Source organism: Odontesthes bonariensis, chromosome 16 (genome assembly GCF_027942865.1).
Source record: "Odontesthes bonariensis isolate fOdoBon6 chromosome 16, fOdoBon6.hap1, whole genome shotgun sequence".
In the NCBI taxonomy this organism is placed as follows: Eukaryota; Metazoa; Chordata; class Actinopteri; order Atheriniformes; family Atherinopsidae; genus Odontesthes; species Odontesthes bonariensis.
In genome coordinates, this window is record NC_134521.1 from 28,263,401 (window position 1) to 28,287,066 (window position 23,666).

Below are 23,666 nucleotides of genomic sequence, written 5' to 3' on the forward strand. Positions count from 1 at the left end.
TCTTGAACCACTGGTGGAGGTTCCGAGGGCAGGGAAGTGTGTCGTATGTTGAGCGGATGAGGAAGCTGAGTCTTGCCTATGGGATCTTCCACACATCTGACCAACTGACGTTCCTATTTGTGATTCCCTCCCAGGTTGTCCAGCCTCCTTGTCGACCCTGTGACACGGTTTTGATCTTGTAGCGGTGTTCCTCCATCCTCGTCACTTCCGCCACCACCATCTCCTTCCTTTCCTTGCGGTTGGCCTTGGACCAGAAGCGTGGTGCATCTCCCCATCCCAAGCCTGGGACTCTGTGGCTAATCTGTGTGGACTCTGCCCAGAATCTCCTGATGTTGCAGGCGACTGATGGCTTGGTCGACCTTGGTCTGGGCATTCCACTTGCGGCGAGTCAGAACCTTAGGGTTAGCGTTCCTTATTGACCTGTCTGTGGACTCCCTAAGATCGAGGACCAACCTGGCCTTCTCTTGCATGTAGCCCAGCTGTAGAGACTTCAGTGGTAGTTGCAACATGTTTCTTCCAAAGAGGCCAGTTTCAGATAGGCACCGTGGCAGCCCCAACCACTTTCGAATGAATGAGTTGGCTTTCCCATCCATCTTACTCACGGTCGATGAGGGGATCTCGCTCATTTTCAAGGGCCACATTACCCTCTGGTAGAATGCCTCTGACCATTTGGCAACTTGATCCCTCCAACCATTTGTCTTACACCAGTGAGAATGATCTCAAATGCTGCTACAATTATTATGGGAGAAATGGCGCATCCCATTGCAATTCCGACTACAAGCCATTGCCACCCAGTAGTGAAGTCTTCCACGGAGAAGCACATCTGGAGGTTGTTAAAAATACTCTGCTACCAAGGTCTAGACACAGGTGGGCATGTGGAAGAAGTCCATGGCGTAATTGATCAATTGGTGTGGGACTGATCCATACGCATTGGCAAGGTCAAGCCAGATGACGTGCAAGTCGGTCTTCTCCCTCTTTGCCCTCTGGATCTGGTCCCAGATCATTGTGGAATGCTCTACGCATCCGGGGAATCCTTGCACCCCTGCTTTCTGGCAGTTGGTGTCACTGTAGCCATTCTCAAGCAGGTAGTTGGTCATCCTTCTGGCTAGCACTGTGAAGAAGATTTTTCCTTCCACGTTCAGAAGGGTGATGTTATGGAACTGGCTGATGTCCTTAGAGTTTGTTTCCTTGGGGATGAAAACTGCTACCGCTCTTTGACACTCAGATGGAATGAGTTGCTTTTTCCAGGCAGTTCTCATTAGGTACCATAGCAGCTCTAGTACCTTGGGGCAGTTCTTATAGAGCTTGTAGGGGACTCCGTTGGGGCCTGGTGCAGAAGAGGACCTTGCCTTCTTCACGAGTTGCCTGACCTCACTGAGCTTGGGAGGCATGGTGTTAAACTCAGCTGTTGGCTGTGCAGGCTGAGGTACATATCCTGGCGTTCCTAGGGGGACGCTCTTTTGCGGATCACTGTACCGTTCTCTGACATGCTGCTCCAACTGCTCCCTGGTGGTTTCAAGCTTGCCAGTCTTCTTTTTCTCCAGCAGCTGTCTGGCATGCTTAAAGGGATCCTTGAAGAAACTGGCTCGCTCTTTTTCCTTCCGCCTGTTACGTTTCCAAATGCGTTCAGCTCTGTGAAGTCCAGCAAGTCTTTTTCTGACCTCCTCCCACAAGGCTTTGAGCCCCTCTTTCTCCGCTTGGGTTGCCTTCCTCCAGTTCTTGCGGAGTTGCCGCCGCCTTTGCACCAGCTGGAGGATTTCCTTCTCTCTCCTTCCCTTCTCTCTTAGGGTGGTCCTCTGTCTGGGGACAAACTTGCCAAACCTGTCATTGCAGGACTGGTATATGATATCCCCAATCAGATTAAGCTTAGCCTCCGCCCCTCCATGCAGTGATTCCTCTAGGGTCTTGATCAGGTCTGCATCCAGTGCTCGCCATGCCTCTGCTTCACTTGACTTTGGCCACTTGATCTTATTTCTTCTGGCTGGTTTCTTGGTCTCTGCGTTTGGCTCTGTTCGGTCTGAAGTGGTGAGGACTGGGTCTTCGTGCTCTCGTGAGGGCTCGTTCTCCACCAGTGGGCCTTCTTCCTCTGTCGTTCTCATTCCTCCAGCAACGTTGGGTCCATTGGCTCTGTGGTTTTTGCCCTGGCTTTTGGTCCCTCTTGTCTCACCTGCTGTCGCAGTGCAAGGTTGCTGTTGGCCATTCTTTCTGGCCACACTTCGCTTTCCCCTGGTGGATTCGGATGCCTCTGAACGTGGTCACTTTCTCCCATCCACATGCACACTTTCAGAGGATATTCTCCTCATTTCCTGGAGTTCTGGTGTTCTCGAAATCCGTTGCCGTCGTCACTGTGTAGTTCGTCCTGTTGGGCCCATCTTTCATCCCACCTCTCGTAGAGCCCTGTGATTCTTCGTAGTTAGGGTTGGGTGTCCCTCTATTGGAATTAGGGGTGTAACTGAATGAAAATTTAACCTCACGGTTATAGTGACTAAAATGATCACGGTTTTCGGTATTATCGCGGTATTTTTTAAAGTGTGTTCAATCTGTTCAGAAAGCACTGATAGGCCTACACAAGCTGAAAAAAGTGCAACAGTGTTTATTATATTACAAAATCTTATCAAAAACATCAACAATTAACATTAAAGGAACAAGAGTGCAGCTTATTTTCATTATATTCATTATATCATGATCATTATTATTAGCATGACGGAAAGTTTTAAGGAGAGACTTTCGGACCAAGTTCGCAATTTCCCATGTGATCACACTCTTCCAATGCATAGCGATAAGCATGCATGTCAGACCAGCTGGTGTCGGATCGCGGGGTTATGGGAATTGATGCAGAAATCCGTTTGTTGACATGAGCACGCAATACCGGCTTTTGAACTATTTCCGAATCTGATATTACTGTGGTCTGCCCCGAGTGGAGTCCTCCGCTATCATGCGTTTTGGCCGATCTAGATCGATCAGCTGCATCTCAATCAAAGTGCGCATTCGTCCAGTCGCCATTGTTGTTGAATGACCTCCGTAACCGTAACACCCACAATCCTTGCTTGTTCGTGATTGTCCCTCTTGCGTTGTGGCGTGGGATTAACATAGCACAGACAGCGCTTCAAAAGTAGGCATAAATCAAAAATAACTGCGTCGTGTCTGCGACAAGCTCACTGCGACACACTGCTGCGAGAGTATACACGGCCCTTTACAGAGCGAAATACAGGCTAACGGGGTGAAATACAATTTTACAGGGCAAAACACAGGTGAATTTGGGCGATTTTTAATTATTTTTCCATCATTCCGCGATTTCCGTCCGTTTTCCGTTTTCGCGGAAAATCGTTGGCTCTATGCATGCAAAGAGATATTGTAGCCTACAACTGTATGATAAACGCAACTCAAATGTGCACCCGTCTAGCTCTGAGGCTAACGTTAAAGATGTGTCCCGATTAGCTCCACACTAACACCACTAAACGAACATGTGCATGTGCCGTAGGCATCTGTTTAGATTATTGACACGTTATTAAAAAGTTAGACAGACGGATCATTGCATTCTGCTTCAACTGGATGTCCCCACACCATGCATTTATTTATGCATTTGAGCTAAAAAGTTAACGTTAACTTGCGTTGCATTGGCTATACAGTTGTGGGTGATGATCACAGAGATGAGCAAGGAGATTTGACGTATTGCCACCTTTAGCGTAAACTTTTTTCCTGCATGTTCTGCAGACAGGATAACCATCTTCTATCAACTGTCCCCCGGCATTCTTATAAAAGCCAAAATTTGCCCATACTTTGGATTTAGTCCTCTTAGAGGTCTGATAAATGTCCTGACTCTGAGTGCTGTCATCTACACCTTCGGCCATGATTCCAACTTGAAGAAATGCACGTTGTAAGCTGCGCAGTGAGGATGCGCGACAAATTAAGAACTCGGATGAGGCTGGGAAGGATTAAACTCACGGTTTTCATACCGTGTTATTAACCGTGATATTAATGATATTTGAAATGAACGCGGTAATTGTTATCGTCAACACTTTTTATCGTGGTTTACTGTCATACCGGTAACCGTTACATCCGTAATTGGAATATATTTTCCTTCTCTGCAACAAGTTCAAAACTGAAGTCGTGGAGTCATTTGAGAAAGCAGGAAGGATTGCTCATACGACTGATGTGAGTGCCGGATTGCCATCGAATCTCATGTCATTTTATTTGCTCACTTTATCACAAAATATTGCTAGATATCTCATGTGGTCCAAACCACAGCAGTGAATGGGTGATAATATCACTCATAGCACAAAACAGGAGGATTTTGTTAGTGATTCAGAATATGCTGATGTCTATTCATTCAGAAAAAAGTCTGCCGCTACAGGCAGACTTTATCTTTTGGCTCCCCTTTCAGTACTGGCAAATGTGTTGGCAAATGAAGCCTTCCAGTTAAAGGTAGGGTAGGAGATCCTGGATTTTGAGTCAAACGAAGCTGCATTTTGAAAATACACAGGTAAAAAGTCCCAACCCTTTTCTTCACTTTCCCCCGAAGGCACGCCTCTAGAGTACATGAACGAGCACGAAGGTGCACGAGCGCTGTTCTGACAGCAAGCATCGATCGTTGCCGTATTTAGTATTTAGTTTATGCTAACTATACGTTTAATAATGCTAGGTGCTAGCCAAGCTGGCTCTAGTTTAGCTTCCTGCCAAGCTTCGTTCACGGAGCAGGGTACGCGCACAGGGGGAAGGAGGGGGAAGGAGGGGGGAGGGGAGGGAGGAGCAGATTGCAGTTTGATAGACGGCATCAGAATCCAATCATTGTGAACGGTCCGTTCACAATGATTGGATACTGTTTTTCCTAGATTGTACGTTCTAGAGGCCACTAAAACTTTTCATATTTGTGTCAAAACTTTTAATTAATAGGTTGCAATGAGGGTGTGAAGAGTATTTCAAGCAATATGTAAAAAAATGTTCTGATCTATGTGTCTACTGTTTGAGCAAATTGATTACAGACCATCACAAATATGTTGCTTTGAACGTACCAAGTAGATACAGTAGATAGATAGATACTTTATTGATCCCAAAGGAAATTCAAGCATCCAGTAGCAAGACATAATAAAGCAATAAAAATGTTTATATAATTATAAACACTTTAAAAAGTGTTTAGAAGTAAAAGTTTAGTAAAAGTTTTTAGTAGTCATTTGATGAGCTAAAAAATTTCAGTGGTAATCTATCATGAGATGCTCAGATATTTTCCCCCAGTGGCGGAGCAGTCCAGCAGAGGACAGACCTCATTGCAGTTTGACATCTTGATTGTCTGGTGGGGCCTGATATAACTGTGCTAATCAGTTTATATGCAGGGCTCACTGCATATTACCGTGTAACTGACAAAACTGTTGTGACCACATAGAGATGTGTTCTGACGTGATGCCCCTCACTGTCGATGCCGATCTACTGGTCAGGAAGTGCGGTCCAAGTGGACACTATGGCAGGAGCTACTGAGCCGTGGCCAGCCCGTAAACCACTGAGTTAAATGGGCGTTATCCCAGTGTAATGGAAAAACTAAGGATGGTTAAATGTGAGTAAGCAGAACGCACAAAGGATCTCATTTATCAAGGCTGACCTGAATGGTGCACCTGACAACACCTGAAGCATGTTGTGTATTTTTACTGCTGCTCATGCCCTGCTCAGTGTTGGTAATCTGCAGTTAGTTTGTATGTGTCAGTAAGAAACAGGCATAGAATCATTTGCATGTATATCACTGAATTGGTTACTGACTGATAGATTTGACTATGCAAAGCATAGCTGTGCATGAAGCAGATCTTTGCTGGAGCAGTCCTGCGTTATTCCAGTGGCGTGTTGGTAGTTTAGAGTTAGTATGAATTACATGGATGATGTTTCCTGCCTTCCTTTGTGACTGGAGGAATGTCAGCAACGGGATTATTAGGGTTTGATGTTGATGGCAGCTCCAAAAAGCTTAAAAAGTTCATTTGTTTCAGGTTTATTTTTTAGCTTAGAACCATAATTTGACAGGACTGACATGTTGCACTATGTTCTAAATTAACAGTGAGTTAACAGTGGTTAACTGAAAACCTTGCATTTAACATCAGTCACATGCTTTCAGTGAAATAGGTGAGGAAAATGTTCAGTGTTTGGTTGGGTGGAGCTTAACACATACTGCAGTCTGGGTGTAACTCCTGGTAGGGCTGGGCGATATGGACCAAAAGTCATATCCTGATATATTTAGGTTGAATATCGATATACGATATATATCCCGATATTTTAGAGCTGTGAAATTAAATGCTCAGTCAAAGTCAAAGCCAAATACGAGTAGATTTATTAAAAAATCACTAGGGCTGTGTTCAAAAAATCGATCCACGATCCAATATCGATTCACGCTCAAAAAACACGATATCGATCCAAAAATGTGTGGATCGATTTTTTTTTTTTTTTTTTTTTTTTTTTTTTTTTTTTTTTTTTTTTTTTTTTTTTTTTTTTTTACGCGGAGGCGCACTATAGAAAGCGAGTGCCGGCAAAACGAAATCGAAACTTAAGGCGGCAAAATGGCTGAATCAGCAGCATCACTAAAAACACCACCTGGATTGAAGGCAGATGGTTGGAAACATTTTGGATTAGAGAGTCAGTCCAGGTAGAAGCCCAGAAGGGATGCAGATAAAGTGTGGATGCTTGGGGGTTAGTTTATGTGGTCCAGTGACGATCTGTCTGTCCTTCGGTGTGATGTTGACTTCTTTTTTCAATTAAGCCATCTGTTACATGAGCAACCTCCTGTATGTCATTTCACAAGTCTCTGGTTAAAAGACTGTGGGCAGGGGGTGCTTGAAGTTTTCCAATATGAGGGCCAGTTCATTTTAATTTATTTATGTTTTATTTGGTCATTGTTATTTAGTTCTGGTCATTGTTAATTCTGCCATGGTTATGTTACTTACATTTCAAAATAATACTTGTATTTTTTACTAAAATAAATACTTGATACTTGACTCTTCTCTCTCTCTGTGTCCCTCTTACACATACACAGATACAATCACCAACACATGGGGCCGTTTTGTCTATTGGACAGTATTTATTTCCATTATGTCTGTAAATAGATCGATATCGAATCGGATCGTGACCTTGTGAATCGAAATCGAATCGATCTAGGGAATTCGGATCGATTCCCAGCCCTAAAAATCACTATAAAATGTAAACATAAACACTGTATAACAAAGCTCCGTAAGGTGCACATTTAAAAAAAATATATATCTTAAATAAAATTGGCCTATAAAATAAAATAGGTAAATCTTTTTCTGAGGGCAGCATTTATATTTATATATATATATATATATATATATATATATAAAGAGATAACAAAATAAAGTGCTCAGTTTAAGAAAAACGTTTTTAAACATCAACTTGAGATTACCTGTTTCCGATATTTGAACTATATCGATATATGCAATATGGTCTAATTCCATATCTTATTTAAAAATATATCGATATATCGCCCAGCCCTAACTCCTGGTATTATTACCATTAACCTTCTGAATTTTGTTCGTGTCATAAAGAGTATATGAGTGCTGTGTTTCATCATCGCATACAAACATTTTGTATGGGTTGTTCTGATCATGTTAACCCATTGAGGCCGGGAGAGCATTGCCACATTTCTACCTTTAAAGCCGGGGGCACTGTTTCGTTATTCTACCTTTTAAGGCCGGGAAAGCGTATACGTCTTTTTTCATGTATAAGGTTGTTTTGCACCAATTATTGACCTCTGCGCCAATCAAATGCATTATAATAGACACGTGAGAGTGTCGGCATGTTCCTCGTGTCATTTTTTTGAAGTTAGGTTATATCGAACAAGCATGGAGGACTTTCAGTGGGAAGACATTTCAGACATTAGCGATTGTGAGGAATTTATTTGCTTTGATGATGCTGATGAACGTGCTGACCCAATTGATCGAGATTTATGGCTAGCACATATGTTTGAGGATGATTTTGAAGGGTTTGAATGTGAGTGGAAGACTGACAATTACCACCGTAATCGACGGAGAGATTTCAACCGCACACCAGGGGTGAAAGTCGATTTACCTGCAGATGCAACACCGTTGCAGGCATTTAATCATATTTTTACTGAGGAGCTTTGGGCATCTTATTTCCGAGACGAATAGATACAGTGACCAGGTACTTCAGACTCCAGCTTGAGCAAAGATGGCAAGGTGGTCACACGTAACTGTGCCGGAGATGAAAACATTTATTGGAATGTGAATGGGCATGGGACTCCTTGTGCTGCCAGTACGAAAAGATTACTGGCGGTAAAATAATTAAATAATTTAAATATAAAATTAAATTTTATTTTATTTTATTACTGTTTTCTAATTGAAAATAGCGCTGTTCCTGAACTTGACTTTTTATTTTATTTTATTACTGTTTTTTTTATTGAAAATAGCGCTGTTCCTGCACTTGACTTTTTATTTTATTTTATTACTGTTTTTTTTTTTTTATTGAAAATAGTGCTGTTCCTGCACTTCACTTTTTACATTTTCTATTTTCGTGAAGGTGTATGTAAATAAAATCAATTTCCAAAGAAAGCCACAGGTGTAAGCTCTCAAATACTTTTTGAATTTTGTTTCTATCTGCTACAGAGTCTGAGAAATCAATCATTTAGTAGGCGTTGACACAATTGCTGAATTTCCAGAAAAACCTTAGGTTTTAGGGGGTATTTCTGAAATCGCCCATAGGTTTTACAGGCATTCTTTTCCAGACGTTTTAGGCCTAAATGAGTTAAATGTAAATTATCTTTAGACTCCAGGTCCGGTGAGTCAGTCCATAGCGCCCTGTCCGGTTGTGATGCCATGAACATTTTCATTGAATGTATGAACCATCTTCTTCATATGAGTTCTGGTGTTTTACAGTAATTACATGTGATCTGTTCAGGTGTTCAGCCAACCAAAATAAAACTGCATAAAGTTGTTCTGCATATGGTTAGATTTACATTCACTTCCCACTGTAGATCACAGATGAAAAGGCAGTTTTTGTTTCCTGTGAAATTGTTTGAGTGTTTTGTCAGTTCTCTTTTCTTTTGTACTTCCCCTGTGGCTCTCTGCCTCTCTGTGACCCTCATTAAACCCCTGCCTTTGCTCCTACTTTGCCTTTTCTCCCCCATATGTTTACCCTCATCCTCTGTAAGCAGCAGCATATTAAACGTCCATCTTCTGTTTTTCTTTGTTTCTTTCTTTCTGTACAGAGCGCCCACAATCAGCATTCCGTCTCTGTGGTCAGTTCTGTCCGCTGATCAGAGGTTAACCTGAGGCCATGGCAGTGAAGGACCGTGTAGAGGCGGTGCTCAATGTGGGCCTGCGTGTTCCCAGCATCATGCTGCTGGACGTCCTGTACCGCTGGGATGTTAGCTCCTTCTTCCAGAAGATCCAGCGCTCCAGCCTGTCCAACAACCCTCTGTTTCAGTACAAATATTTGGCACTCTACCTGCACTACGTAGGTGAGTGTAATACACACACTTAAAGGGATAGTTCGCCTCTTTTGACATGAAGCTGTATGACATCCCATATTAGCAATATCATTTATGAACATTGACTTAGCCCCCTGCGGCTACCTGTGAGCCGAGTTCCAGCCGAGTTTTGGCGTTGACGAAGGTAGTCCGGCTAGTTGGCTAGGGCTTAAAAAATAAAGCGTCTTGCTTCTCAATATGCGTTCAAAAGAGTAATACATTTGCATCACAAAATCGTCCATCCAGAAAAAGTCAGACCTCACATCACTTTGCGCTATTTCTCTCTACCTTTGTATCACTACGGGCTGTGTAAACTGTGCAGACCGAGCAGTCCCCTGCTTCTGAGCAGTAAACACCGTAACCGGTGCGGCTATCGCTAGGTGGCTGAACGCATTGATATGAAGGGAGGCAGAAACGGCGCCAAGCGATGTGAGGTCTGACTTTTTATAGATGGACGATTTTGTGATGCAAATGTATTACTCTTTTGAACGCATATTGTTTTGAGAATTCAATTCATTTTTATTTATATAGCGTCAAATACAACAAATGTCATCTCAAGGCACTTAGATAATAAAGTCCAATTCAAGCCAATTGGAATTAAATTAATTGTAATCATAATTATTCATAAAATAATCCAATTTGTTCATATAGAGCCAATTAACAGGAAGAAACCTCTGGCAGAACCAGACTCAAGAAGGGTGGCCATCCGCCTCGACCAGCTGGGGTTTGAGAAGACAGAAAAGAGGGGACAACAAACACTGTAACACCATTGAAAGGATATCTGTTGGAACAGGGAAACACGAGTTAATGACCACAATAATGTCAATTACACATAATGTCATTTGAGAAATTAAACAGGGGAAAAAGAGAGTAAAGTGAGGAAAGGTGTGACAGATGAGCTCCCCAGCAGTCTAGGCCTATAGCAGCTTAACTATGGGATGTTTCAGGATCACTTGAGCCATCCCTAACTATAAGCTTTATCAAAACGTTTTAAGCCTGGTCTTAAAAGTGGAAAGGGTGTCTGCTTCCCGGACATTTACTGGCAGCTTATTCCACAAGAGAGGGGTCTGATAACTGAAGGCTCTGCCTCCCATTCTACTTTTAGAAACTCTGGGAACCTCAAGTAAACCTGCAGTTTAAGAACGAAGTGCTCTGTTAGGAAAATATCTTACAATGAGATCTTTAAGATATGATGGAGCTCGGTCATTAAGAGCTTTATATGTAAGGAGAAGAATCTTAAATTCTATTCTGAATTTAACAGGGAGCCAATGAAGAAAAGCTAAAACTGGAGAAATATGATCTCTCCTGTTAGTTCTCATCAGAACTCTGGCTGCAGCATTTTGGATCAGCTGAAGGCTTTTCAGAGAATATGTGGGACAGCCCAATAATAAAGAATTACAGTAGTCCAATCTTGAAGTAACAAATGCATGAATTAGTTTTTCTGCATCACTCTGAGACAAGATGTTCCTGATTTTAACAATATTACGAAGATGAAAGAAGGCAGTCCTAGAAACCTGTTTTATATGCGAGTCAAATGATAAGTTCTGGTCAAAAATAACTCCAAGGTTCCTCACTGTAGAACTGGAAGCCAATGAAATACCATCTAGAGTAACTATATAGCTAGACAATTTTTCCCTGAAGCTCTCAGGTCCAAAGATAACGACTTCAGTTTTGTCTGAATTTAGAAGCAGACAGTTCTGAGTCATCCAGGTCTTTATGTCTTTAAGACATGCTTGTAGTCTGACCAACCTATTGGGTTCATCTGGTTTTATAGATAAGTACAACTGGGTATCATCAGCACAGCAATGGAAATTTATGCCATGCTGTCTAATAATGTTACCTAATGGAAGCATGTACTGGAAGCAAAACGCTTTATTTTTTAAGCCCCAGACAACTAGCCGGACTACCTTCGTCAACGCCAAAACTCAGCTGGAACTCGGCTCACAGGACGCAGCGGGGGGTAAGTCAATGTTCATAAATGATATTGCTAATATGGGTGTCATACAGCTTCATGTCAAAAGAGGCGAACTATCCCTTTAACAATTTAGTGTACATATATCCCTTCTGAATAGACATCTGTTAGATCATTGGAGTAGAAGAGCACATTACTCTTTACAGTTTTTATAGTTTAAACACCTGTCAATCATCTGTCATTCTATGAACATCTGCACTGTGTTTATTTCATATGATACTGAGTAGTCTTGGTTTTCAGCTTTTCATTGGAATTGGGTGTTTTCTTCCCTCTAAGAGATATATGGCTTGGTATTCAATTTGGTCCGTGTCAGAATGCTTCTTTGTGGCTGGCTGTTTGTAAGCCATAATGCTGGGCTTTGTAGGGACTTCATAACAGTCAGATTATTTGGCTTGACAAGTGGGGTGTAACCAGGGCCAAGTGATGTACCTAATTGTTAAAGAATGGACGAATAAATGGAGGCTGAATGCAGTTTTACTCATTCAGCTTTGGCATTCAGGAAGTGTGAGACATCTGTGCCAGTCATAGTTAAAGGGGAAGTTAATTTTTTTTTAAATCTGGACCTTATTTCTGGCATAAAATATGTTCATCTACCTTGAGTAGATGAACGTATGCCAGAAATAAACTCCAGGTTTAAAAAAGACGAACTTTCCCTTTAATGTGATACCACTGTTAAATGTGTCTGTGGCTCTGTCAGACACGAGGAAAGGATTCAGTTGCAGCAAGAAAATATCGTCTCGGTGTTCTGTGGTTGAAAGGCCAGTTTTTTTGAGAAGACGGTTATTCTTTTTTTGTTGCACAGGGTACACAGTGGGCATAGTTACTGCTCAGGCTGCTGCAATTGTGAAGACATTAGCTTATAAAGCAACGCCTGAACGGCAGGATTCAAGTAGCTGTGCAGTTTACGAAGCAAAGCCTCACTTACACATTTTGATTCAGCCTTGTGTTGAGTTTTCATTGTCTGTGTGTTTTTTATGGCTGTGAGCGCTCTCAAACTTGGCTGCAGTTTGTTAATGAGGCAGTATGCTTGGTATGCGCTGATGAACACTGTGGGTGGACCAGCGGGATAAAGGGGGAGCCGGGCAGTAAAACTGAAGGAACCGTTGCTCAGCACTCAAAGGTTTCTGGACATGTTTTAGGTTGTGGACACTTGTATGGTAAGGCTGTCTACAGCAAAGACTCCCGTGGTTCAACTGTTAGATGTCACATGCAACATCTGTCACACATCAGCATCGGATGTCAGATTTGTGACTGGAAACTCAATGAGGTGTACAAACAGGAAATGGTGTAGATGTTTTTAAAGGCATTTGTTTTCCTGGCAGGCTACATTCTGAGCTTGGTGCTCCTGACTCTGCCTCGTCAGCACCTAGTTAAACTCTACCTGTATGTTCTCACGGCCCTGCTGCTGTTTGCTGGACACCAAGTCTCGAGGTACACACACACACACACACACACACACACACACACACACACACACACACACACAGAGGCTTAAACCCACTGAGAATGTTTTCCATGGATTGTTTCTAAATCTCACATTTCATCAGCACTGTGAGATTTCCAGTTTTTGGTGGCTATATTCTCTCAGGCATATAAACACCTACCTAATGTTTCAGTATTAAAATGTCTTTTCATGGGTTTCTCAGTTTTTCCATCTTTAGATTTACGTTGAGATAGCGGTGGCTGTGCAGTGTAGTTTATTTTCTGCAAGACTTTTACCCAAAACATATGACTTTGGCTAATGTGGGTTTCCTCTTGGCTGGAGATATTGGAGTTGTGTTATACTGTATATCAGTTTTGTCACAGTTCACGTTACATTTGCCTGAATACTTAGCATTTTGACCCCTTTTCAGGGATTATGTTCGCAGCGAACTGGATTCTGGCTATGAAGGACCCGTCTACCTGGAACTGCTCTCCATGAACAGATTCACCACTGCACTCATAGGTACTGTACTGCACGTTAATGCATGAAGACACGTGTGTGTATAGAATTGTAAAAGAAAGTATTTTCATTGGCTGTTTAAATTGTCCTTCACCGGCACATTTAGTACTTTAAAAGTAATATAGTTTAAATGGAAAATGTTGCAGTGTCTGGTTTATGAGACCTGTCTTTATCTTACCTGGGAAAAGGGATGGAGTTATAAATAGACCATACAGAGTGCTGATTTGGTTGTACAGTAAAAGTCTGAGAAAGGGAAACCAACAAAAATAGAGTGTTACTGAAAGGTTTGAGGATAAAGTCCACTTGCTTTGTCTTTTATGGTCTATACATGGGTGGACATTCTGATTTAAAAACTGGTTCATTCCTCGTTACACAGAAAGTAAAAACAAGCCAAGCCAACTTTATTTATAAAGAACTTTAAAAACAGCAGCAACAGACCAAAGTGCTGCACAAATGGTACACGAAGCGTTAAAAACACATAGATGGATCCAAAAGATTAACACAGAGGACATATATAAGACGATATAAAACAAATAAAATGAGCTTTCTCATGCTGGGTTAGGGTTTAAGAGCAGCTTTAAAAATACACAGTGAAGACGCTTTTCTGATGTGCAGCGGCAGCAAGTTCCAAAGCCACAGAAAAAGCTCTGTCTCCTCTGATGTCTCCTCTGAGCTTCCGGCACGTCCAGGAGAAGCCGCTCCGCTGAGCGACCGGAGGGGCAATGCAGTTGTAAAAGCTCAGAGAGGTGGGGCAGAGCGAGACCATCTAAAGATTTAAAAACGGATGAAATGAACAGGCAGCCAGTGCACTAGTTAAAAGACGTGCAGCTGCATTCTGCACCAGCTGGAGGCGAGACAGGCATGACTGGGACACACCAAAGTACAGAGTGTTACAGTAATGCAGGTGTCCAATGCATCAAAGAAAGCTGTTTTAAAAGAGTTTGTTCACAGACATCTGTGTGTGTGTGTCTCTGTGTGTGTGTCTCTGTGTCTCTGTGTGTGTGTGCGTGTGCACATGCATTGCCTTTCAGGTCAGCTGGTGGTGTGTACGCTGTGTTCCTGTGTGATGCAGACCAAGAGGATATGGCTTTTCTCTGCTCACCTCCTCCCCCTGGTGGCCAGGCTGTGTCTGGTCCCTCTGGAGACTATTGTTTTCATCAATAGGTTCTCCATGATCTTCACTGGCTTGGAGGTCATTTACTTCCTGGCCTCTAACTTACTGGTACCATATAACCTGGCCAAGACTGCGTACAGAGAGCTGGCTCAGGTAAAAACTTTGAATCCGGTCTACAGTTGCAGAGTTTTTAGTCTGAGTAGTTCTGAAATGATATTCTGTAATATCAGAAGTGTTGGTCCTAATTATTCCCATCTCTCGCTCCCTCTTTTTCCCCCTCAGGTGGTGGAAGTGTACGGCCTGTTAGCTTTAGGTATGTCTTTGTGGAACCAGCTGGTCCTTCCAGTGCTCTTCATGTGTTTCTGGCTCCTGCTGTTCGCTCTGCAGATCTATTCCTACTTTAGCACCAGAGACCAGCCTACCTCAAGGGAGAGGCTTCTTTTCCTCTTTCTTACAAGGTAAATAATTGGCCCCACTGTAATAAAACAGATCTTTAACAGTGTTTTATATGGATACGTGTCGTCTTTTATGATATGTGTAAGACTTTGAAACATATTTTGTAATAAACTACCTGTTATATAATTTTCTGTCTCCCTAACTTGAGAAATGGAAGTATTTGGTACATGATCTCATAAGCTGCAGCACAGAACAAATAGAGTACAAACTAAAGGAAAAGTCTGTAAACTTCACTAAGAAGGACCTTAAATCTTTTTCATAGTCAAAGGAAACCTTTACGTGATGGTGTTGACTAAGGTAATCAGGTAATCGTCTTAGATCTTGAATTCTCCATGAAGTATATCCAGGCTAACCTGTCATCGTGGTGGCACAGTGGTGGACCTGATTGATGACTTGTGAACAGATTTCAGAAGCCCCAGGAGTTCTGAGGATGGACTGACGGGTCTGAGGACAACAGCACCTCTGAGAACACCTGTTGCAAAGCTGAGCTGATGCACTGCTCTGTTCCTTTTGGTGTATTACCGCTGCTCTCCTATGATTCAGTTAGTGAAAATAGAATAAACGTAATGTTCCTGGATTTCATGATGAGCAGTTGAATGGTTTGTCCACCTGGAGGTTAAATCTTCAGTGAGGGTGGCAGGACGAACCACATAAGATGGTGTAGAAGCAGGACCGTGTTGAATGAGCATTGGTTTGTGTTCTCGGGTAGAATTGGATTACAGCAGGTAGTCACTGCTGCACCATGATGATGGATGGGTGCATCAACTCTTAAACCAGCTAAAGTTGATTGTATCTCTGTAATCCGTATTCACTGCCCTCCCTTCTGCCCCCCCCACCCTGCTCTCTCCTCCATCTGTGTCCTCAGTATTGCAGAATGCTGCAGTACACCTTACTCTCTGCTGGGTCTGGTTTTCACTGTGTCCTTCATCGCACTGGGAGTTCTCACTCTGTGCAAGTTCTACCTGCAGGGCTACAGAGCTTTTATGAATGACAACACCATGCACAGGTGAGTAGATGTGTGTGAGCTCTCTCTCTGCTGGTGTGTCTGTACTGTTAATAACGACGGTTTTCTGTTTCCATCTGTACAGAGGGATGACAGAAGGCATCACTCTGCTCATCCTTGCTGTCCAAACTGGCCTGATAGAGCTGCAGGTCATCCACAGAGCATTCCTCCTCTCCATTATCCTCTTCATCGTTGTTGCTTCCATCCTGCAGTCCATGCTGGAGATAGCTGACCCCATCGTACTGGCCCTGGGAGCCTCCAGAGACAAGTAAGACATGCACTATATAAAATAACTTTTAACTAGAAACCTCGATCACAAACTTAAAACAAAGTGCAGAATGCCTTTCATGAGTGATGACTGTTTATTTTTTCACACTGCATTTAAAGGCCAACACGAAGTATATATGTGTAATCTTAAAGGCAGGCAGTTGTTTTGGAAACAGGAAATCCAACCTGAATGAAAGCCTTTTAGCAAAGTGTTGACACAGACGAGCCTGTTTGCCTTCTGCTGTGCTCACTCTGCTGCTGCTCCTGCAGGAGTTTGTGGAAGCACTTCCGAGCGGTGTCTCTCTGCCTCTTCTTGCTGATTTTTCCAGCGTACATGGCTTATATGATCTGTCAGTTCTTCCACATGGACTTCTGGCTCCTCATCATCATCTCCTCGTCAATCCTCACCTCGCTGCAGGTACGAGTCCGCTGCAGCCGAATCCTGAACGCACTGCTTTTATAAAGCGCTTCACATTCCTCTGTGTACAAATGAAAGAAAAAGCACTAAATGAGAACAAACACACACACACATATGCACTCGTGCATCCATTTGGGAAACTCCTTGATTTGGTATTTTGCCCAAGGGCACTTCAACAGATCTTCAACAAATGTTGACAGGAGATGCTGGGAATCCCACCAGACATGGCGCGTCTCTTCAGCCTTCAGCCACAGCAGACCGTCTCATGTGTGCCTACTTTTTATCTTTTAAGTGCTTTAAGATGAACGATGCAAAACCTGAGGAGTGTGTTCGTGGTGGGGGCTGGTTGGGGTAGCACAGGCAGGAAGCAGAGGAATTCTTTAACCGTATATTTTGCATTTAGCTTTTCTGCAGCTGAATAACAATGAGACCTCCTTCATCCCCTCCAGGTTCTTGGCACTCTGCTAATCTATGTCCTCTTCATGGTGGAGGAGTTTCGTAAGGCTCCCGTGGAAAACATGGACGAGGTCATTTACTGTGTCAATGGGACCTACAGATTGCTGGAGTTTTTGGTAAATATCTCACACACACACACACACACACACACACACACACACACGCACACATCAGTGTCTCCCAGAACCTCACTGTCAGTGATTCCCTACCTTTCCAGGTGGCAGTGTGTGTGGTGTGCTACGGCGTGTCAGAGACAGTATTTGGCGAGTGGAGTGTCATGGGCAGCACCATCATCTTGGTCCACTCGTACTATAACGTGTGGCTCAGAGCCCAGCTGGGCTGGCAGAGCTTCCTGCTCAGGAGAGATGCTGTAAACAAGATCAAAAGCCTCCCCACAGCAAGCAAGGCGCAGCTGGAGCAGTACAACGACATCTGTGCTATCTGCTTCCAGGTATGCAAAGTTCTGTGTGTTTCTGGAGAAGCAGGAACGTGTGAAGCGACGCTGATGCTGAGTTTGATTCCTTGCAGGACATGAACAGCGCTGTGATCACTCCGTGCAGCCATTTCTTCCACGCTGGCTGTCTGAAGAAATGGTTGTATGTCCAGGAAACGTGTCCTCTTTGTCATTCACAACTAAAGAGCCAAACACCAGCTGTCCCCAGCCAAGACACTCCTGCAGCCAATCAAAGCCCTGCAGGACAGGAAGAGGCCTCAGCCAACAACCTTTCAGGTGGTGGGGAAGAAAAAGCATCAGTCGACAAGGAGAGAGATAACGGACCTGCCACATCAGCTGGAGAAAGCTCCTCCTCCTCCTCCACCTGCCCTGGCTCGCCCTCTTCACCCCTGAACCTCGACACGCCTCCATCATCAGCTTCCTCCTGTTCCTCTTATCCACTTGTGACTGATTCTCTGCAGAACCAGTTGCCAGCAGATCATGTGTCTTCATCCTCCCCCTCTTCTCCTGACACATTGGACATGCCCCCCACTCCTCCATGCTGCCCCCACACAGTTGCCCCCTCCTTGGTTCACCACTCGTCTTCGCAGGTACTTGCCCCTTCAGAGATGACACCAGCTGAGCCTGAGCCCCACTCGGTGTCATCCTCTGACCCCCCATCGCACTCTGAGCAGCCCACCTGCCACTCTGAGGAACCTTCTGCCCTCCCACGCAGTCTCTGAACTGCACTGCAACACACACAACATACATGCATGCATGCACAGACAGTCTGAAATACTCCATCTGCTTCTACCTGTCCCATCGTGTGGCAAATCCAACTCCTTCATATCTCCTTTGAGAGAGAAAATAATCCAAAGCAGATCCTCATCACTCCGTGTTTGTGAGAAAAACGACCGCGGTTACGGTTTCCTTGGATGTTGGTACTTTTTAGACGGTTACCTGAGAACAGTTAATCTTAACGCATCCCACACACGTCACGCTGACAGTTTTTTCACGTCTTATTTTTGTCTTTTCGGGGACGGTAGTCTAATCCGAGAAATAACTGGTTGTACTATATCATGTCTACAAAATGTGAATTGTTAAAAGAAGTATCATGACGGAGGAAGTTTTTTACATGGAATTTCATACCGATGGTGGCATTTCCGAATGACTTGTGTCGTCCTTATTCTTCGTATATCTGCCAGGTGATCGACGCACTGGTTGGCCCCTCCATGCCTTGGTTTGTGGCCCCTCCATGCCTTGGTTTGTGGCCCCTCCATGCCTTGGTTTGTGCAGCTTCTCTGTCACTGCTGCACACTTTGGCTTTCTCTGTGGCCCCTATGTGCCATGACGTGTTGAAGAATGGATCAGAGGTGGAAACAGCTGTGATAGGGTACGGATGACTGATGGAAGAAGTCTTAACATTTCATAAAGTCGACGCGTTCTTTGGGTTGGAGCGGTGTTGGTCGTCTCTCCTGGGTGACGTTGCTCTGAGTTTTAGTGACTACCGAGCATTAATCGGACTGAATGTTGTTTCTGAAGCCTGAAGCCTGGTGCTAAGCAGAGGATACATGCTATGGTCTCGTCATTTGTTGTGTATAAAAGTCAGTGGGTTCACTTGGAATAACTAATTAATTTCGTATGTCAAGCTTTCGCTATTATACTGCTTCAATATTTGAATCAAACTTGTTTGGCTGGTCCCAGCAAAAAAAACCAACAAACGGCTCTATTCCTCATTGCCAAAGTTTTCTATTGCTGTTACAGAAATGTTATTTTTGAGGTCATTTTTACAACTCTTTATTGGACACAACGCAGTGCTGAAGGACTGAAAAAGTAGAGCCACTTGGCGGAGGGGATTAAAGGCTACAGGTTGTGGAGTGTAAATAAGTGCAGAGCTGACACGGAGCCCAACTCTGCTGCTGTTGGCTTGATTTCATTCATACACACTCATCCTGCCCAGCTCAGCTGACAGACGTACCCAGCTTGTCATTTTGGGGTATCACTCTGAAGATCCGTGTTTCTTAGACCATCAACATTCTCCTGCTGCTCAGTCACTTCACTCCATGAGAAGTCACTACCAGCAAATTGAGCCATTTGATAGCTTTCTTTTCCTAATCCCTACATGCACATGGACCCTCACACACACACACACACACACACACACACACACACCACTAAAGGTGGCTCTTAGTAAATGGCCCAGGATGGCAATGTAAAGAGTGCAGAGTGTTTGACTGAGAGACTCGAACTTGAGGATGCACGCTCACATGTACAGCTTGCACGCTGCCACTCTTCCCACAGAATTTATTTTTGTCCTCAACGTGCTCTAACCTTGCTACCAATGTCTTTTCTACCTTTGACCTTTTCTTTCTCTCTCTCTCTCTTTTTTTTCTCTTTTGGGTTGTATTTGCACTAATGTCATTTATACTAGCGACGCTCCAAAGCTGTTCTGTGGCTGTCGGCAACCAAATACCCTCTGATGTTTGAAGGAGGAAACAGCCCAGCCCGTCTGTGTGATGTATAGAGATGTTGCTCTGTATGGCGTCTACGTTAAACCATAGGAGTGTTGATGCATTTATATGATCGAGGCGGGGTTTCTTCCTAAGCTGAGGGGGAAGATCTGCTCTCTGGTCCCACAGCGGTCAGTGTTACGCGCCTCTCCTGTCTGTATGACGCGCCGTCGGGCTGGTGTGATCACTCCGTACTGTTAGGAGTGGGATCAGCGTGGCGCTGACGGACAGGAGGCGCACTAGTTAACCCATAACAGTATTACCACCGCTCTAACTAAAGGTCTTATTACTCTGAATGACTTCATTGTTGACTTTGGAAGGCATTGGCTGCAGGGCTGAGAATGAATACATGATCGGTGTAGGATCAAACCTGGCCAATGCCGTTTAACTTTGTGTTTTATTTTGGGTTTTTTAAGAGATGAAATGTAGGGTTTGTATTTTGCACATGTTCCTCTGAAAGGTAAACATTTGGACTTTCTGTATGCAGCTTCTCTCTCGTTTAGTTTTCTTTTTAAAGACGACTTTGGTTTAAAATGAAGCACCCGATGCGGGTACGGAGGACCTGGAGGCTCTTTTCTCTCTGAGCTTCTGATCCGACATGCAGAGAGATCGCCGGTTGGATGGAACCGTGAGGGGGGGGGGGGGTGATGGTCATTGGCAGCTCTTTGTGACTTTGCATCGCAGCATTAAATGATGAGTAACTCGGATTTGCCCGGTTTTCTCTCCCGTGTTTGAGCAGACTGTGAGCCGTGACGCGCTGTGAGCATCCCATGTTTCCACATTCTCAGTATTTAGTCCACTCAAAGGTATTGAAACTGGTGGACACCCAGATATGGGCTCATCTTAGAAATGGGCAAAGTTTAAATGCATTATTTGCATTCCGGCGTTGTCTGAATTTTAGCTGCGAGGTTAACTCTGTTTGAAATGCACTGGTGAGAAGCCTGTGAGCCACTGCTCCACATGTCAGCATCGCTGCAGCTCCTTTTAATGAGCAGCATTCAGCTCCTTCTGTCAGGAGCTTCCACACATGTGGAGATGTACAGCAGCACCCCCCCTACACGTGTTCCTATCAGCTGAAATGATTCATGCTGTTACTGCTTCTGATTGACTTGCTGATAGATGGGGGTCCGGTGGTCTAACACTGATGCTGTGAGAGGAATGTTCCATTGAACCCGAGTAACCAGGAGAAATAATAATCTCATCTGGTCACTCACTTAAAGTCTGAAATCCAGATGTTTTGGAGACTGCAATTTGAACTATTCCTGGTGAAATGATTCCATCAGAATTGTAAGCAAATGTGGGAAATGTGTCCACGGCTGCAGATATCACTCTGAAGAGATTCTCTCTCTTGTGTTGTTTTTGTTGTTGTTTATTTAACCCAGCTGCCCAGTGTTGTTGTCTCTGACAGACAGATGTGTGGAGCGATGTCTCAGAAGGGTGCCATGTTCGGGGCTGCTCTCCCTCAGATTTACTTTCACTTGTTCTTTTTGTCTGGTTCATTTCAGCTCACACAGATTTAGGACCTGCTTTATAAAGATCCTGGCTCTGAATGCCGGCCATGTTCTGTTAAGATGTCCCACAGTTGGCTTTGGACCGGATGTCTGGCGTTGCCTTGTTTGTTTTTTTGTTTTTTTTTTGTTTTGTTTTTTTTTTTTGCAGAAAGTGAATGTCTAATAAAAAAAAGAACCATCCACTCTGGAAACTCTCTGGTCTTTATTAATGCTTGGTTTGACTGTGTGTGTGTGTGTGTGTGTGTGTGTGTGTGTGTGTGTGTGCATGCATATTGTGTAATACTGTCTGTGGAGTATACATGCACGTATTTTATAGAATAAGTAAAGCACAGATGAGACAAAGCAGCTTATTTAATTCATTCATCTGTCGTTGAGTTTGCATCTTTTCTGTAGAAAAGTTTGACTTCCTGAAAAATGACCCACCTGACGCTTGATTGCTGGAGCCAGAAAAGTGTCCATACTACAGAAGTCCACCTGAGAGGAGAACTGCCCCCGGGGCAGCATACATTTTTTTTTTTTTTTTTTTTTTTTTTTTTTAAAACAGGGGCCGGAGCTGAGCTTTTCTGTGGACACGGAACGGGACAGTCCGTGTGGGAGGAGGCCCACGGGTCAAGAGCACTACATGATTACATTTCTTATCTTCGGTTCATAGTACTCAGATGGAATGATAACAGTGCTAATTAAAAAACTAAACATTGTCATTGGGAGCGTCTAAAGCATATGTTTTCTTTTTTCACCATCCGTCATCCATCATGTTACCGGACGGAGCAGCTGAAAATCACCGTAATGTTCGGCGGGCTGCTGTTGCACTGAACAGACGCCAGATGGTGCTATTGTGCTTCTTATGTTTATTTTTTACACCGACACGGAAGAAACCGCCGCATCAGACACACGCGCGCGCTCACACTCCGAAGACCCCGTTACAGCACTCGGTGTGTAAATCAGTGAGTTTTTGGAGTTTTTTTCTTAAATAAAAAGCATTATTTTTCTATTAATCTTCCATGTTGTTTCTGTGGCTCAAAGACTTCCGGTAATGCTCATGCGTGTTTCTGCATGATTATACTTCGGGATTATTGTTTTGTTTTTTCCCCACATAAATGATCACCTATAAGGGTTTTAATTCAGCATGTGAAACGTGAATTAACACCTATGTGTTTAGAATAAATCCCACCCTGATGCGCAGTTTACCTACAGAAGCCTTCCTGACTCATCCTATCATTTTGAGAAGGCCTGCTTTAGCCTAAATGGGACAATTGATTTAGCAAAAAAAAAAAAAAAACAATCACCTTATAATTGATTTTAATTTCATCTATTTTTAACCCTTTCATTTCTTAGAACACAATTTAACTGTGCACGACCATCACTCCCGGATGAACATTTCCTTTAAACCGTTATCCTTTAAAAAAATAAAAAAATTTAACACATGTATAATAAAATAAGCGGTGAACACAGGTGTTTCTTCCCACCCCAGCCGTTCCTCAGGCCCTCGCAGCTCTGCCTTCACGCCTCTTCTCTCTGCTGTAAATTCCACACACACTGACCCGCCTCTGTCTCCGTCTATATGAGCAGGAAAGTGGAGCATAAAAGACTCTTCTTCTCCTTAATCAAGGTCAAGAGCGTTTTTCAACCACCTTTGGGAATTAAAGCCTGGAATGGCGCCAGATCGTCCTGCCAATCATTTTCACAGCCTGCTGAATTTATTTGCGACGTGTTGACCCCTTGCGCCTCAGCAGATCAATGCACTGCTATTGGTTTCATTCTATATGTATAAAAAAAACTGCCGTATCTATTAATATTTGTATGTCATTTGTTGTTGTTTTGGCTTCCCTCCTCGGCGGCGTGATAAATAGTTTCAAATAACAGATGGTGCCAGAGGGAGAGACGAAGCAGGGGAATCTGCTAGCAATTATCCTCAATTATGTTCATTGTTATTTTGAGCTAATTATTGTTATTGTCACTTTTGTTTGTGTGTCTTGTGGCGCTTGGCTGCGAAACGCAGGCCTACGGAAGACAATGGCGACCAGGAATAAGTTGTGAGGCTGAAAAAATGCCTCAGAGTTGAGCCTGCAGCCGGGTGATGTTGCCTGAATAAAAGGTGTTCTGGTTCCGGAT

The 23,666-nt window shown here is 43.5% G+C and overlaps 1 protein-coding gene across 1 annotated transcript in view; it reads left to right on the forward strand.

Annotated features, from left to right (window-relative positions):
- Positions 1-21,710, forward strand: part of LOC142401425 (RING finger protein 145-like) — a 28,639-nt gene extending 6,929 nt beyond the window's left edge. Inside the window, exons 2-12 of the mRNA XM_075486837.1 lie at positions 9,212-9,463; positions 12,767-12,875; positions 13,298-13,389; positions 14,418-14,653; positions 14,783-14,958; positions 15,822-15,962; positions 16,045-16,227; positions 16,497-16,644; positions 17,094-17,216; positions 17,318-17,551; positions 17,629-21,710. Coding sequence (XP_075342952.1) covers positions 9,280-9,463; positions 12,767-12,875; positions 13,298-13,389; positions 14,418-14,653; positions 14,783-14,958; positions 15,822-15,962; positions 16,045-16,227; positions 16,497-16,644; positions 17,094-17,216; positions 17,318-17,551; positions 17,629-18,276 — 2,274 coding nt within the window. The 5' untranslated portion in view covers positions 9,212-9,279 and the 3' untranslated portion in view covers positions 18,277-21,710. The remainder of the gene's footprint in view (positions 1-9,211; positions 9,464-12,766; positions 12,876-13,297; positions 13,390-14,417; positions 14,654-14,782; positions 14,959-15,821; positions 15,963-16,044; positions 16,228-16,496; positions 16,645-17,093; positions 17,217-17,317; positions 17,552-17,628) is intronic.
- The last annotated feature ends 1,956 nt before the right edge of the window (positions 21,711-23,666 follow it).